At 44.5% G+C, this 15619-nt stretch overlaps 1 protein-coding gene across 1 annotated transcript in view; it reads left to right on the top strand.

Moving 5' to 3' along the window:
• LOC115162075 (protein transport protein Sec23A) overlaps positions 1-15619 on the top strand; it is a 41832-nt gene that overhangs the window by 12961 nt on the left and 13252 nt on the right. Inside the window, exons 8-14 of the mRNA XM_029713024.1 lie at positions 88-211; positions 513-593; positions 832-921; positions 10878-10984; positions 11788-11941; positions 12343-12420; positions 12635-12796. Of these exons, the coding sequence (XP_029568884.1) occupies positions 88-211; positions 513-593; positions 832-921; positions 10878-10984; positions 11788-11941; positions 12343-12420; positions 12635-12796 (796 nt within the window). The remainder of the gene's footprint in view (positions 1-87; positions 212-512; positions 594-831; positions 922-10877; positions 10985-11787; positions 11942-12342; positions 12421-12634; positions 12797-15619) is intronic.

Raw genomic sequence — 15619 nt, 5'->3', positions numbered from 1 at the left:
AGGCGAGGAGAAAGGAGGCGGCGAAGAGAGACTTCTGAGATTCACCCTATGTATAGTTGAACTCCTATGAGTATATCTGTTTTGCAGAGGCTACATGGTGATGGCAGACTCTTTCAACACCTCACTATTCAAACAAACCTTCCAGAGGGTCTTTACCAAAGATGTGTCTGGAGCCTTCAAGATGGCCTTCGCTGGCACTCTGGAGATAAAGGTAGAGCCATTGCACAGACTGGCTGTGTCTGAAATGGTACTGTTTTACCTAATGTAGTGCACTTTTAAGGAATAGGGTGTCATTTTAGAACACAGCCACTGTTCCAATATCCACGCATACCTAATACATTGCTTCTACGTAGTGTGGATATTGGAACAGAGCGACATGCTCTCTTGGATAGTTGATTCTATCCATAAAACTCGATGGGAAATTTCAGATTTCTTGACTTTGTATTTTACCAAATAGAATTGTGTGCAAACTGCTAATATCTTCTAATATCACCTGTCCTTCTTCATTTCAGACGTCTCGAGAGATCAAGATTTCAGGAGCCATCGGGCCATGTGTGTCATTAAATGCCAAAGGACCGTGTGTGTCTGAAAATGTGAGTCCATGTCAAATACATAGACCAGTGACCGAATACTCTACGTCATCAATCAGCTGATATGCAGAACAGACTTGTACTTTTGACCGGTCAACCCTTTTGTAACTGTAGTTGTTTATCCAGAATATTGTGTGTCCTGAATTTCTGCTGAAGGAGATGTAACAACGTTGCTCTGTTTCTGATCCCTTCTAGAACAATGTCATTCTGATACTGATACCTTCTGTTTGTTTCCTTAAAGGAAATTGGAACAGGGGGCACATCTCAATGGAAGATATGTGGTCTTGACCATAACACCACTCTGGCAGTGTACTTTGAGGTGGTCAATCAGGTATGCCTTCATATTACACACTCTGGATTGTGATCACTAAGCTACTTTTGTCAATAACTGCCATGTTTTGTGTTAAAAGCTTTTTATTGTCAAGATCGCTAAGTAGTCGCTTTTATATCACAGTAATCTGAGATTAGGTGATCCACAAAGCAATGTTCCACTTGTGCCAAAGACTCAGAGAATTTGATTGCACCACCATAGAGGGTACTAGCTGTTCCATAGTGATCTCTTCCACTGCTGTACTGGGCTGGTCAGAGGTACTGGATAGAGGTGCAACAGTATCACTGTGCCACCAGATGGTGTGCTCGTATATTAAACCACTATGGCCTCTTTATGAAACATACAGTAGTATAAAATTGATCTATAAATGTAATTGAGAAGATCACATTCATTTTAATCCAATACGTCCAGTTATGATAAACTGAAAAATTACATTTCAATGATTTTAGATGGGCAGTGTTGCCATAGGTATATTTATTGAGGAAGAAAACATTTGGATAGACAGTAATGTTTGTATATGTACAGTTTAGTACTGTCTGCAATCTAGTTCAAACATTGTAGTTCAACATTGTAGTTCAAACAGACAATGGTCCAATGTCCCTGATTGACTGTACAATGTGCATTGTAAGCTAGCCTTTTCAGTTAGAAACAGAACAGATAAGATCGCTGATATGATGATCTTGGTGTATAGATCCACTTAAGACATAAGTGTCACAATCCCATTGGTCATACTAGAGACTGTCAGTCTGTTGCATCCTGTCGCCACAATGATCCTTCATATGGTCCTTCTCTGGTGTTTAGTCCCAACCTGTATTGTATTTCATTTCATTCATTCATCTTGTTCACTCAGTAACAATTGGCACTTTTTTTTCAGGGAGTCCTGGGATTCATAAAATCAAGTCTGTAGTTTGTCTGTATTTTAATCTGTAGTCAGGCTAGTTTTCCAGATGGCACCACAGTGACAGAGTCCTGGCCTAGTGTAGTGTCCATAGTCTCTTTACCATCCTCCATAGTCACCTCTGACACAGACTTGGCCTCTGGTGACCCTATTTTGGAGTTGGTTTCTGACAGGAGTGATGGGTTGGAGATGTTGTGATGCTGGTGGTCTTGGCTCACTATCTCAAGTTGGATGGCGGTGCTCTGTGGGCAGGAGTTCTTCAGAGGGCGCTGGAACAGCCATCGTATTTTATTCAGGCTTTTCCGCAGAGCCGCTCTGTAGCGCCTGAGAGGGAGAAAGAGATGGGAGGGAGAAAGAGATGGGAGGGAGAAAGAGATGGGAGAGAGGGAGGGAGGGAGAGAGTAAATAAATAACCAACCAACAATGCAGTGTAGCCAGCCACTCGGCCTCATCGGCATCACTGAGAAGCTCAATTCATAATCTTAAACGCTCAGCTTTTCCCCCTCATAACAGTCGTCATTTAGAAATGTACTGGAGCTAGCTTGTGAATTCCATCAGGATTTGTTTCAATTGGCTATTGGCAATTCATATCACCTGTACAAGATTGAGCCTCGTTCTTGAGATATGGGGGTGGGGGAAGTTGGACTAGTCTTTATATTTGTTGAATGAGAGAGAGAACTACTCACTACATTATTGAATGACTGTTTGGGATATTGATTGTAAGTGTTGTTGGAAAAAACCCTAGAGTTACATATTATTATTTTGGATGATTTTATCTCAATATTTTGACTCCCAAGTATCGATTTGTAGAAATATTATATACAGTGCCATGAAAAAGTATTTGTCCCCCTTCTAATTTACTCTACTTTTGCATATTTTTGATACTGAATGTTATCAGATCTTCAACCCAAACCTGATATTAGATAAAGGGAACCTGAGTGAAGAAATAACACAACAATTCCATATTTCATAAACAAAGTTATGTAACACCCAATTCCCCTGTGTGAAAAAGTAATTGCCCCCTTACACTCAATAACTGGTTGTGCCACCTTTAACTGCAATGACTCCAACCAACCTAACACTTTCTGTAGTTGTTGATCAGTCTCTCACAACACTGTGGATGAATTTTGGCCCACTCTTTCATATAGAACTGCTGTAACTCAGTGACATTTGTGGGTTTTCAAGCATGAACTGCTTGTTTCAAGTCCTGCCACTACATCCCAATTGGGATTAGGTCTAGACTTTGACTAGGCCATTCCAAAACTTCAAATATGTTGCTTTTTAGCCATTTTCATGTAGACTTGATTGTTTGTTTTGGATCATTGTCTTGCTGCATGACCCAGCTGCACTTTAACTTCAGCTCAATTCTCTGATACAAAGCAGAATTCATGATTCCTTCTATTAAAGCAAGTCGTCCAGGTCCTGAGGCAGCAAAGCATTCCCAAACCATCACCATGCTTGACCGTTGATATGAGGCTCTTACTGTGGAATGCAGTGTTTGGTTTTTGCCAGGCATAATGGGACCCATGTCATCCAATGTATGCCAGTTAGGCTCTACACCAGTTGCAAAGCGGATTAATGTGCTTAATTTTAGGTTATTAGGATGTTTTAGTTGTGATACAATCCTTATCAAACATATAGGCCTATGGGCTAGGCTAGATGAGGTGTGCGACTATGATTAGAAAAAGTCGCAAAAAAAGGCATGCGCTGTTTCTTGATTTACTGCACACTATGGGCATCATTCACATGTGATAATAAATACATCATTCACAAGTGATAGTATTGTCATCCATCAGACTATTCTTAATGTAGTCTTGTCTTTACATATAGACCTACTAAATAATATACAGTGCCTTCGGAAAGTCTTCATTCAGACCTCTTGACTTTTACCACATTTTGTTATGTTACGGCTTTGTTCTAAAATGTATTAAATTGTTTTTTTCCCCTCATCAATCTACACACAATACCCCATAATGACAAAGCAAAAACAGATTTTTAGAAATGTTAGCTAATTTATTACTTCTAAAAACTGATATCACATTTACATAAGTAGACCCTTTACTCAGTACTTTGTTGAAGCACCTTTGGCAGCGATTACGGCCTGGAGTTTTCTTGGGTATGACGCTACAAGCTTGGCACACCTGTATTTGGGGAGTTTCTCACATTCTTCTCTGCAGATCCTCTCAAGCTCTGTTAGGTTGGATGGGGAGCTTCGATGCACAGCTATTTTCAGGTCTCTCCAAAGATGTTCGATCGGGTTCAAGTCCGGGCTTTGGCTGGGACACTCAAGGACATTCAGACTTATCCCGAAGCACTTCTGCATTGTCTTGGCTGTGTGCTTAGGGTCGTTGTCCTGTTGCAAGGTGATCCTTCGCCCCAGTCAGGTCCTGAGCGCTCTGGATCAGGTTTTCATCAAGGATCTCTCTGTACTTTGCTCCGTTCATCTTTGCCTCGATCCTGACTAGTCTCCCAGTCCCTGCCGCTTAAAAACATCCACACAGCATGATGCTGCCACCACCATGCTTCACCGTAGGGATGGTGCCAGGTTTCCTCCAGATGTGACGCTTGGCATTCAGGCCAAAGAGTTTATCAGACCAGATAATCTTGTTTCTCATGCTCTGAGAGTCTTTAGGTGCCTTTTGGCAAACTCCAAAGGGGCTGTCATGTGCCTTTTACTGAGGAGTAGCTTCCGCCTGGCCACTCTACCATAAAGGCCTGATTGGTGGAGTGCTGCAGAGATGGTTGTCCTTCTGGAAGGTTCTCCCATCTCCACAGAGGAAGTCTAGAGCTCTGTCAGAGTGACCATTGGGTTCTTGGTCACCTCCCTGACCAAGGCCCTTCTCCCCCTATTGCTCAGTTTGGCCGGGCGGCCAGCTCTAGGAAGAGTCTCTTAGTGGTTCCAAACATCTTCCATTTAAGAATGACGGAGGCCATTGTCTTCTTGGGGACCTTCAATGCTGCAGAAATGTTTTGGTACCCTTCCCAAGATCTAGGAGCTCTACGGACAATTCCTTCGACCTCATAGCTTGGTTTTTGCTCTGACATGCACTGTCAATTGTGGGACCTTATAGACAGGCTGTGCCTTTCCAGATAGTGTCCAATCAATTAAATTTACCACAAGTGGACTCCAATCAAATTGTAGAAACATCTCAAGGATGATCAATGGTGTCACGTCCTGACCATAGAAAGATGTTATTTTCTATGGTAGAGTAGGTCAGGGTGTGACGTTTTTTCCTCTGTTTTCTATTTCTATGTTGTCAGGTTCTAGTTTTGTATTTCTATGTTGGGGTTTTGTTTGGGATGATCTCCAATTAGAGGCAGCTGGTCCTCGTTGTCTCTAATTGGAGATCATACTTAAGTAGGGGCTTTTTCCACCTGGGTTTGTGGGAGATTGTTTTTTGAGTAGTGTATGTTTCGACTCTGCGTCACGGTTTGTTGTTTTGTTCTTTAGTTTATGTTTATGTATCGCATAGTTTCACAATGTAAATAAAATGTGGAACGACACACAGGCTGCACTTTGGTCCGCTTCTCCTTACGACAACCGTGACAGAATCTCCCACCACCAATGGACCAAGCAGCGTGCCCAGGAGAAACAGGAATGTACTTGGGAGGGAATTCTGGACGAGAAAGGACCCTGGAGTCAGGCTGGGGAGTATCGCCATCCAAAAGAGGGGATTGAGGTAGCTAAAGCTGAGCCGCGATATTACGAGGCACTATACCAACCACGAGGCAAGTGCGAGAGGCAGCCCCCCAATTCTTTTTGGGGGGGGGCACACAGGGAGATTGGCAGAGTCAGGTTGGAGACCTGAGCCAACTCCCTGTGCTTACCGTGGGGAGCGAGTGACGAAGCAAGCACCGTGTTATGCGGTGATGTGCACTGTGTCGCCAGTGCGCATTCACAGGCCGGTGCGATCTGTGCCCGCGCCCCGCATTTGTCGAGCTAGGTTGAGCATCCAGCCAGGATGGGTTGTGCCGGCTCTACGCTCGAGATCTCCAGTGCACCTCCACGGTCCAGTATATCCTGTGCCTGCCCCACGTACCTGGCCTCCAGTGAGTTTATTCAGCCTGGTATGCCCAGTGCCTGCTCCTCGCTTTTGCCCTGAGGTGCGTGTTACCAGTCTGGCGCCACCTGTGCCAGCCCCACGCATCAGGCCTCCAGTGCGCCTGCCCAGTCCGGGGTGTCGTGTTCCTGCTCCCCACACTCGCCCTGAGGTGTGTGTTACTAGTCTGGCGCCACCTGTGCCAGCCCCACGCATCAGGCCTCCAGTGCGCATTCCCAGTCCAGAGCTTCCGGCGACAGTTCCCAGTCCGGAGCTTCCGGCGACAGTTCCCAGTCCGGAGCTTCCGGCGACAGTTCCCAGTCCGGAGCTTCCGGCGACAGTTCCCAGTCCGGAGCTCCCGGCGACAGTTCCCAGTCCGGAGCTCCCGGCGACAGTTCTCCAGTCCGGAGCTCCCGGCGACAGTTCCCAGTCCGGAGCTCCCGGCGACAGTTCCCCAGTCCGGAGCTCCCGGCGACAGTTCCCCAGTCCGGAGCTCCCGGCGACAGTTCCCCAGTCCGGAGCTCCCGGCGACAGTTCCCCAGTCCGGAGCTCCCGGCGACAGTTCCCCAGTCCGGAGCTCCCGGCGACAGTTCCCCAGTCCGGAGCTCCCGGCGACAGTTCCCCAGTCCGGAGCTCCCGGCGACAGTTCCCCAGTCCGGAGCTCCCGGCGACAGTTCCCCAGTCCGGAGCTCCCGGCGACAGTTCTCCAGTCCGGAGCTCCCGGCGACAGTTCTCCAGTCTGGAGCTCCCGGCGACAGTTCTCCAGTCCGGAGCTCCCGGCGACAGTTCTCCAGTCCGGAGCTCCCGGCGACAGTTCTCCAGTCCGGAACCTCCGGCGACGTTCCCCAGTCCGGAACCTCCGGCGACGTTCCCCAGTCCGGACCCTCCGGCGGCGGCCTGCAGCACAGAGCCTCCGGCGATGATCTACGGTCCGGTTCCTCCGACGACGATCCACGGTCCGGTGGCACAGAAGCAGAGGGATCAGCGGGCGGAGCGGGGGTTACGCCCCGAACCGGAGCCGCCGCCTCTGTTGGAGGATCCGCGGGATGAGAAGGTCATGTGTACTGCACCAGAGCCGCCATAGACAGTAGTTACCCACCCTACCCTCCCTTTTTTTGGGGGGCGGAGGGGGGTTGTTGTTGTCAGGGCGTGACAGGGTTTTTTCTCTGTTTTCTATTTCTATGTTGTCAGGTTCTAGTTTTGTATTTCTATGTTGGGGTTTTGTTTGGGATGATCTCCAATTAGAGGCAGCTGGTCCTTGTTGTCTCTAATTGGAGATCATACTTAGTCTTCCCAGTGGCTCAGTTGGTAGAGCATGGTGCTTGCAACGCCAGCATGGTGTGTGCAACGCCAGGGTTGTGGGTTCGATTCCCAGGGGGGCCAGTACAAAAAATATATTTTAAAACAAAATGCATGAAATGTATGCATTCACTACTGTAAGTCGCTCTGGATAAGAGCGTCTGCTAAATGACTAAAATGTAAATGTTAAGTAGGGTTTTTTTCCACCTGGGTTTGTGGGAGATTGTTTTTTGAGTAGTGTATGTTTCGACTCTGCGTCACGGTTTGTTGTTTTGTTCTTTTGTTTCGATACATAAACATAAACTTAGTTTCACAGTGTAAATAAAATGTGGAACGACACACACGCTGCACTTTGGTCCGCTTCTCCTTACGACAACCGTGACAAATGGAAACAGGATGCACCTGAGCTCAATTTCGAGTCTCATAGCAAAGGGGCTGAATACTTCTGTAAATAAGGTATTTCTGTTTTTATTAAATTTGCAAAAGTTTCTAAACCTGTTTTCGCTTTGTTATGATGGGGTATTGTGTGTAGATTACTGAAGATTTGTTTTATTTAATACATTTTTGAATAAGGCTGTAACGTAACAAAATGTGGAAAAAGTCAAGGGGTCTGAATTCTTTCCGAAGGCACTGTACACACACACACACACACACACAAAACTAACCAAAAAAAGAAAGTCTTTCTATTTAAATCTCCATAGAAACAGCCCCTCTCAACGTTGATTGACTGAGGTTACAGGAATAGAAAGCCATGGATTTGGAGATGAAAATGAGGAGGGTATCAAGTTGATTTTGATTGGAGGTGTTTCCGTGCTTTGGACCAAATGTTACCACCTCCCAACACTAAAATATGGAAGAGATACAACAAAGAGCTGTGCGATCTAAACTAGCAGTGGTCACAGCAAACGTTCTTAGTTCATCAATACTGTTAAGCACAAGCATATAAAGGTTGTAATATTGTAGACAACAATCTGATGATTTATTTTAGGTGATTCATAATGACATCGGCCACATTTAGACATTAAATTAGTAGCACCCTCTTGAATTGACCTGTATTTCACTACATACTAGAGCATGAGTGAACGCCCTACAACGTGTTTGGAACATCAAATCACAATAAAGTCGCAGTATCGAATCGCAATACATATACAATTGTGAGAATCGCAATACATATTGTATTGGCACCTAAGTATCTTGATAGTATTGTGAGGTCCCAGCCCTATTGGTTATCCCTTCTGAATCATGGAGTTGATCACTTCTCAATTCCCTCTGATTTTGGTTTCATGTGGCCATTGATGGGCCACAAGGATTTCGAGTGGCTTTATATTGAGGTATAACAGCTTCATAATATTGATCCTTATTCTTCCTGAGACACAGCATTTAAATTACTTTATATTGTCTGAATGACTGTTTGTTTGGGGCTATTAAGGGGAAGTTGAAAGGGGATACCTAGTCAGTTGCACAACTGAATGCATTCAATTGAAATGTTTCTTCCGCATTTAACCCAACCCCTCTGAATCAGAGAGGTGCAAGGGGCTGCCTTAATCGACGTCCATGTCATCGGCGCCCAGCGAGCAGTTGTTGGCTATTGCTTACGTCTGCGTCATGGAGTTGATCCATGGGTTGAGAGCGGAAGTGAGGAGGATGAGCCAGGTAGCCACGGCTGAGGCTGCTGCTGGCGGGTCATGGCCACTGAACGTCTCATAGAAACAGGTGGTGATGTAAGGCAGCCAGCACACTAGCAGGCACACTTACAATGGAGAGAATTAAGACAGGAGATTATCAGAGTAATTACGTTAGAAAAGTATATTTATGGAAAAATACAGAAAGGCGGTTATTTTACTAATTACGGGAACGTTACAATAATTCTATTTGGTATATTTATGGAATCTCGCAAATATATAACAATGAGCCTTATTGTGATGCGTGTAATGTTATTGTAGCACATTAATATTAACAAATTCAAGAAGACTGAATTTCACCATCTACAAATGTAGCCAACAGAAAAATGTGAGTAACAGCCACTGATGGACCTTGACATTTTGTTTGCATTTGTTCCTTACATAAAAGGCTTTTATTCTGTGTCTGTGCTCAGTGCTCAGAGTATATCAAAGGGTTATATCAAAGGCTTTGTTTTAAATAAATTGCATCAACAAATCAATAGCTTCACTGTACTATTCACAAGGTTAAGCACCATTGAGACTCACCCACAGTTGCCACCATCACTAAGGAGCTCCTGAAGTAGTTATTAGCAGGGACATAAAAACAGTGCTGGTCATTGCAAACAAACGTCCCTCGCCGCACCTGTTTCCTCACAATATACACAATGTACGCATACGTGGAGCACATGATGAGTATGGGTGCTATGATCCCGACCACGATGAAGAGCAGACTGAAGCCCTTGTAGTCTGGCTGGAAGCTGGGGGCACATAGGAACCTGGTGCTGCTGTAGGTGTAGTGGCCGAAGCCCAGCAGTGGCAAGGCTGCGTTGATCAGGCCGTAGAGCCACACCAGAACCAGCACCACCTTGGTCCTCCTGGACGTGCAGATGGTGCTGTAGCTCAGGGCGAAACAGATCTCTGTAAACTTGTCGATGGTGGCCCAGGTCAGGGAGTGGATGGAGGCCAGCTGAAGAAGCAGGTAGAGGAAGGCACTGCCCTGGCAGAGGGGCCCGTCGCTGGGGTAGCCCTGCGTTCTGAACAGGCTGTTGTGGACTCCGAAGGGAATGATGGAGAGACCAAGGGCTAGGTCACTTAGGCAGAAGCTCAGGGTCAGGGCCCAGGTTTCAGTGCGGAGCTCCTTGTTGAGAAGAACCACCAGTAATAAAACCACATTACCACACACAGAGCACAGACTGGAGACCACCATCAGAGCTGCATAGACCTGGGCCACCGGCATCCTCACGGCCTCCCTGGGTTGGCTGGCTGCTAACTCTCCTCTCACCTGGTTCAGTCCATGAGCACTGACTGGCTGACTTGACTGGCTGACTGGTGGACAGAGTCTGACGTGTAAAGTCACGTTATCCTGTGTGTGTCGATCCTCTGGGGCTCCAGGGAGCCGGTTGACGTTGTGATGTGTCAGTCTCCTGCTGTTCTCTGGGAGGGGATGGTCCTCTCCAAGTCATCAAGCTATCCTCCTATTCTCCGGCCTGTGGAGTCCAGTACAAAGGCTTAGCTTGCTCCTTACTATACACTATTAGAGTGTGGAAGGGAAAGAGAAACAGACCAGAACAACTCACTTTCAAGCACTAGATTTTTGAGGAGTGAGAGAGGGAGAGAGATGCTCTCTGTGTAAACAGAAGCTTGAGATCCAATATCCTCTCCTCCACTCTAATGGCTGCAGCACAGTTAATGAGCCATTTGGCTCTGGAGTGTTTTTGGGGTTATTGGTAAGGAGCATGCCTCTAATTTGATCTAAGCTCCCAATCATGAATTATTAATGAATTATTATGAATTATTAAGCCCCCTCATATCACACAATTATTTCAGTTGTTCTGAAAGTTGTCCAGAAGGCAGTAGCAGTTGTGTGTTTGTACAGGGCAAACCATTTGAATAAAACTCACAGGTACCACCCACTTATATTAGCCTAGTTAGATGGGTAATTTACATTTATCATATCTTGCCGTTGTTTTATAACATGTGCACATTTATAATCAGATAGCTTGTTCTCAATTGTTTTCTAATGATCCTACCAACCGTTCTTGTCTCCTCTCTACACAGCATAATGCACCTATACCCCAGGGGGGCCGAGGAGCGGTCCAGTACGTCACCCAGTACCAACACTCCAGTGGACAGAAACGCATCCGAGTCACCACCACAGCCAGAAAGTAAATACACACAGACATGCGCGCATGCGCGCGCGCACACACACACACACACACACAGATTGCGTATTTAACTCACTTCAAAACATAAAACTTATAAAAACACACAAACATATTAATCTGGATTTGATTCATCATTTACATCTTCTTTTCAAAGTAACTATAGACTTTAAGGTTTATCTACCACTTTTTATTCCACTATGGAACTGCATCTGCAAATGCATCTTGTTTCCATAGCAACGCGATAGGGAAAGAGGGCAAAGTGTGTTTGTTGTCTTGTGATCAGAGGAGATTATCTTGGTTGTTACTGTTAAATGTGTATTTATGTAGATACTAACTGAGCTGTGATGTAACTCTCAGTATGGGGTTTGATCAGTGTTGAAGTTCATGTTTGTTATTGTATTTTATTGTATTTTACCTTATGAGATCTGTGTTTATACAATGCTCAACATGTGACAGGGCAGTGGCAAGTGGAAATTTGTATAGATAAGCAGTCCCAGACTGTTTTCAAAACATCAGTTCAATTTACTTGGGGTGGACTTACTCATTTAAAGGGCTTATTATGCTTAAAGGCTTTTCGATGTCAAAGCAACCAAAATAAAACATCTGAAATCATATCCCTAATTTAACTCATGTAGCCATACTAACTATAGTTGAGATTCGTGTTGGTAGTATCACTTGCCTTATAAAGGAGAACCTTACAACTGAAATAAACAAAAGTGTTTGCGTCAAATGATATGCAATGCTTATGCAGGTTGTTTCTCTCTCCTCTTTCTTTCTCTGCCTCTCTCACCCCTCCCTCTCAGCTGGGCAGATGCAGGGACCCAGATCCAGAGCATTGCAGCATCATTTGACCAGGAGGCCTCAGCCATCCTGATGGCTAGACTGGCTGTGTATCGCGCTGAGACGGAGGAGGGTCCCGACGTGCTACGCTGGCTGGACAGACAGCTCATCCGACTGGTAAGACAGTATTCTCACTACTATTCCTAGTCGCTGCATCCCAAATGGCACCCCATTCCCTTTATAGTGCACCACTTTTGGCCAGAGCCTTATAGGTAAGACAGAGCAACACATGACATGGAAGATTGGCAGGGGTCAAGGCAGGGGGCTGCTTTATTTTCCCCTCCACAGAGCCTTCATAAATGGACCAGGTTTTTTTTTTTAAATGGAGATGTTGAAATGTAACAATATCATTATTTCCTACTGCTAACCAGTGAAAGTAGCAATTTCCAGGCTAGCAGGCATGCTCAAGTAGTGTGATGAAGTGTGAAGTCACGTTTTTTTTTTAGTGTAGACTCTGTTGCAGGCAGGACTTTCTGGTTGGTCTCCTGTTTCATTGCCTTTTTCTCTCTCCTTTCCAGTGTCAGAAGTTTGGAGATTATCATAAGGATGATCCCAACTCCTTCCGCTTCTCAGAAACCTTTTCTCTCTATCCCCAGGTAAGTGATAATGTGCTGAATGACTGATTGGCTCTTTAGTGGAACAGCACAGTTATAGCTAGTACACAGATGTGTTATAAATAGCTTAACGGTAAAAATATATATTTTTAAGTAATGTTTCAGTCTTTGTATGAAGAGGATTTTAAAATGCACATTATAGCTTTGGCAGCATGATGGAATGCTTTTTAAAACCTGCTTCTCATTTGTCCCTCAGTTTATGTTCCATCTGAGAAGGTCTCCCTTTCTGCAAGTGTTCAACAACAGTCCAGATGAGAGCTCGTACTACAGACACCAGTTCATGCGTCAGGACCTGACCCAGTCGCTCATCATGATACAACCCATTCTCTATGCCTACTCCTTCAACGGGCCCCCAGAGGTAAGACCGACACACACACAGACCAACACACACAGACCAACGCGCACACAGACACAGACATGCACAAGCAGACACACACACAGACACTCACAAACTCATTTTTCCATTGAAAAATGTGCTTTCAGTCTTCTTTCTAAATGTAAATCATGGATGCCTAATGAAGACCTCAATCTCTGACTCTCCCACCTCCCTCCCACTCACATTCTGCAAGCCTAGCTGTGTTCCTCAGGTCAACAGAGAGAGAGTGCACAAATTCCCCGGTCCTTTTATTACAGATAACCTTGTGGTTAATTAGTGTAGTGTGTGTGAGTACAGTAATGTGTTCCAGAAAAGCGTTTCTTTCAGTGCAGATATCAACAGTGTGATTTTTAACAACTTACAGACAGACAGCGTAGTACACACCTTTCTGAAAAGGGTAAGTTATTTAACAGTGGTTGCATCAAATGGCTCCTTATTCCCTACATAGTGCACTACGGGGTTCTAGTCAAAAATAGTGCACTACGTTGGAAATAGGGTGCCATTTGGGACTTACATGCTGACCAAACCGGACGTGCGCGTGTCACCTGCCTGCGCCTGTTGATTTTGTACCCTCACACCAAACACGATCACGACACGCAGGTTGAAATATCAAAACAAACTCTGAACCAATTATATTAATTTGGGGACAGGTCGAAAAGCATTAAACATTTATGGCAATTTAGCTAGCTAGCTTGCTGTTGCTAGCTAATTTGTCCTTGGATATAAACATTGGTTGTTATTTTACCTGAAATGCACAAGGTCCTCTACTCCGACAATTAATCCACACATAAAACGGTAAACCAAATTCCTTTCTCGTCATCTCTCCTCCTTCTTCTGGCTTCTTTTTGACTTCTTTGGACTTTATATGGTGGTTGGCAACCAACTTTACGGTGCATAACTACAACCGACTGGAGTGTGGACGTCAGTTAATCTTTCAATCAACCACGTGGGTATATGCTCCTAAAAACCAATGAGGAGAAGGGAGAGGCCGGACTTGCAGCGCGTTGAGTGTCACAAATAGAACCTATTTCTATTTTAGCGCCTGGCCAAGCAGATGCTCGCTGAGGCGCACAGGCAGTGTGGGGGCAATGATTGAATAACATGTATGTGTGAATTTATTTTTCAACGCGAGCGGTGTGGTCAGTATGTTAGTCTTAGTCATTTAACAGTGAAATTCTTCTGGCACAGCTCTTCAGGTGTTGCTTTTTAGAGGTCGACCGATTTATGATTTTTCAACGCCGATACCGATTATTGGAGGACCAAAAAAAGCCGATACCCATTTTTTTTAAATGTTTTTTTATTTGTAATAATGACAATTACAACAATACTGAATGAACACTTTTATTTTAACTTAATATAATACATAAATAAAAAAAAATTAGCCTCAAATAAATAATGAAACATGTTCAATTTGGTTTAAATAATGCAAAAACAAAGTGTTGGAGAAGAAAGTAAAAGTGCAATATGTGCCATGTAAAAAAAGCTAACGTTCAAGTTCCTTGCTCAGAACATGAGAACATATGAAAGCTGGTGGTTCCTTTTAACATGAGTCTTCAATATTCCCAGGTAAGAAGTTTTAGGTTGTAGTTATTATAGGAATTATAGGACTATTTCTCTCTATACCATTTGTATTTCATATACCTTTGACTATTGGATGTTCTTATAGGCACTTTAGTATTGCCAATGTAACAGTATAGCTTCCGTCCCTCTCCTCGCCCCTACCTGGGCTCGAACCAGGAACACATCGACAACAGCCACCCTCAAAGAATCGTTACCCATCGCTCCACAAAGCCGCGGCCCTTGCAGAGCAAGGGGAACAACTACTTCAAGGTCTCAGAGCGAGTGACGTCACTGATTGAAACGCTATTAGCGCGCACCCTGCTAACTAGCTAGCCATTTCACATCGGTTACACCAGCCTAATCCCGGGAGTCGATAGGCTTGAAGTCATAAACGGCTCAATGCTTGAAGCACAGCGAAGAGCTACTGGCAAACGCACGAAAGTACTGTTTGAATGAATGCTTACGAGCCTGCTGCTGCCTACCACCGCTCAGTCAGACTGCTCTATCAAATATGAAATCATAGACTTAATTATAACATAATAAACACACAATGTAATGTCATAATTATGTACAATTCTGGCAAATTAATTACGGTCTTTGTTAGGAATAAATGGTCTTCACACAGTTTGCAACGAGCCAGGCGGCCCAAACTGCTGCATGTACCCTGACTGCTTGCACGGAACGCAAGAGAAGTGAGACAATTTCTCTAGTTAAAAGAAATTCATGTTAGCAGGCAATATTAACTAAATATGCAGGTTTAAAAATATATACTTGTGTATTGATTTTAAAGAAAGGCATTGATGTTTATGGTTAGGTACACATTGGTGCACCGACAGTGTTTTTTTCGCGAATGCGCTTGTTAAATCATCACCCGTTTGGCGAAGTAGGCTGTGATTCAATGAGAAATGAACAGGCACCGCATCGATTATATGCAACGCAGGACAATATCTTCAACCATGTGTAGTTAACTAGTGATTATGTTAAGATTGATTGTTTTTTATAAGATAAGTTTAATCCTAGCTAGCAACTTAACTTGGCTTCTTGCTGCACTCGCGTAACAGGTAGTCAGCCTGCCACGCAGTCTCCTCGTGGAGTGCAATGCAATCGGCCACAATCGGTGTCCAAAATTGCCGATTACCGATTGTTATGAAAACTTGAAATTGGCCCTAATTAATCGGCCATTCCGATTAATCGGTCGACCTCTATTCCTTTTTTAGACTAGCAGAGACCTAGGCTACCTTTCAA

The sequence above is a fragment of the Salmo trutta genome, chromosome 25, assembly GCF_901001165.1.
Source record: "Salmo trutta chromosome 25, fSalTru1.1, whole genome shotgun sequence".
NCBI classification, from domain to species: domain Eukaryota; kingdom Metazoa; phylum Chordata; class Actinopteri; order Salmoniformes; family Salmonidae; genus Salmo; species Salmo trutta.
The sequence above is the reverse complement of the archived record's forward strand: the minus strand, read 5'-3'. Positions and strand labels throughout refer to the sequence as shown.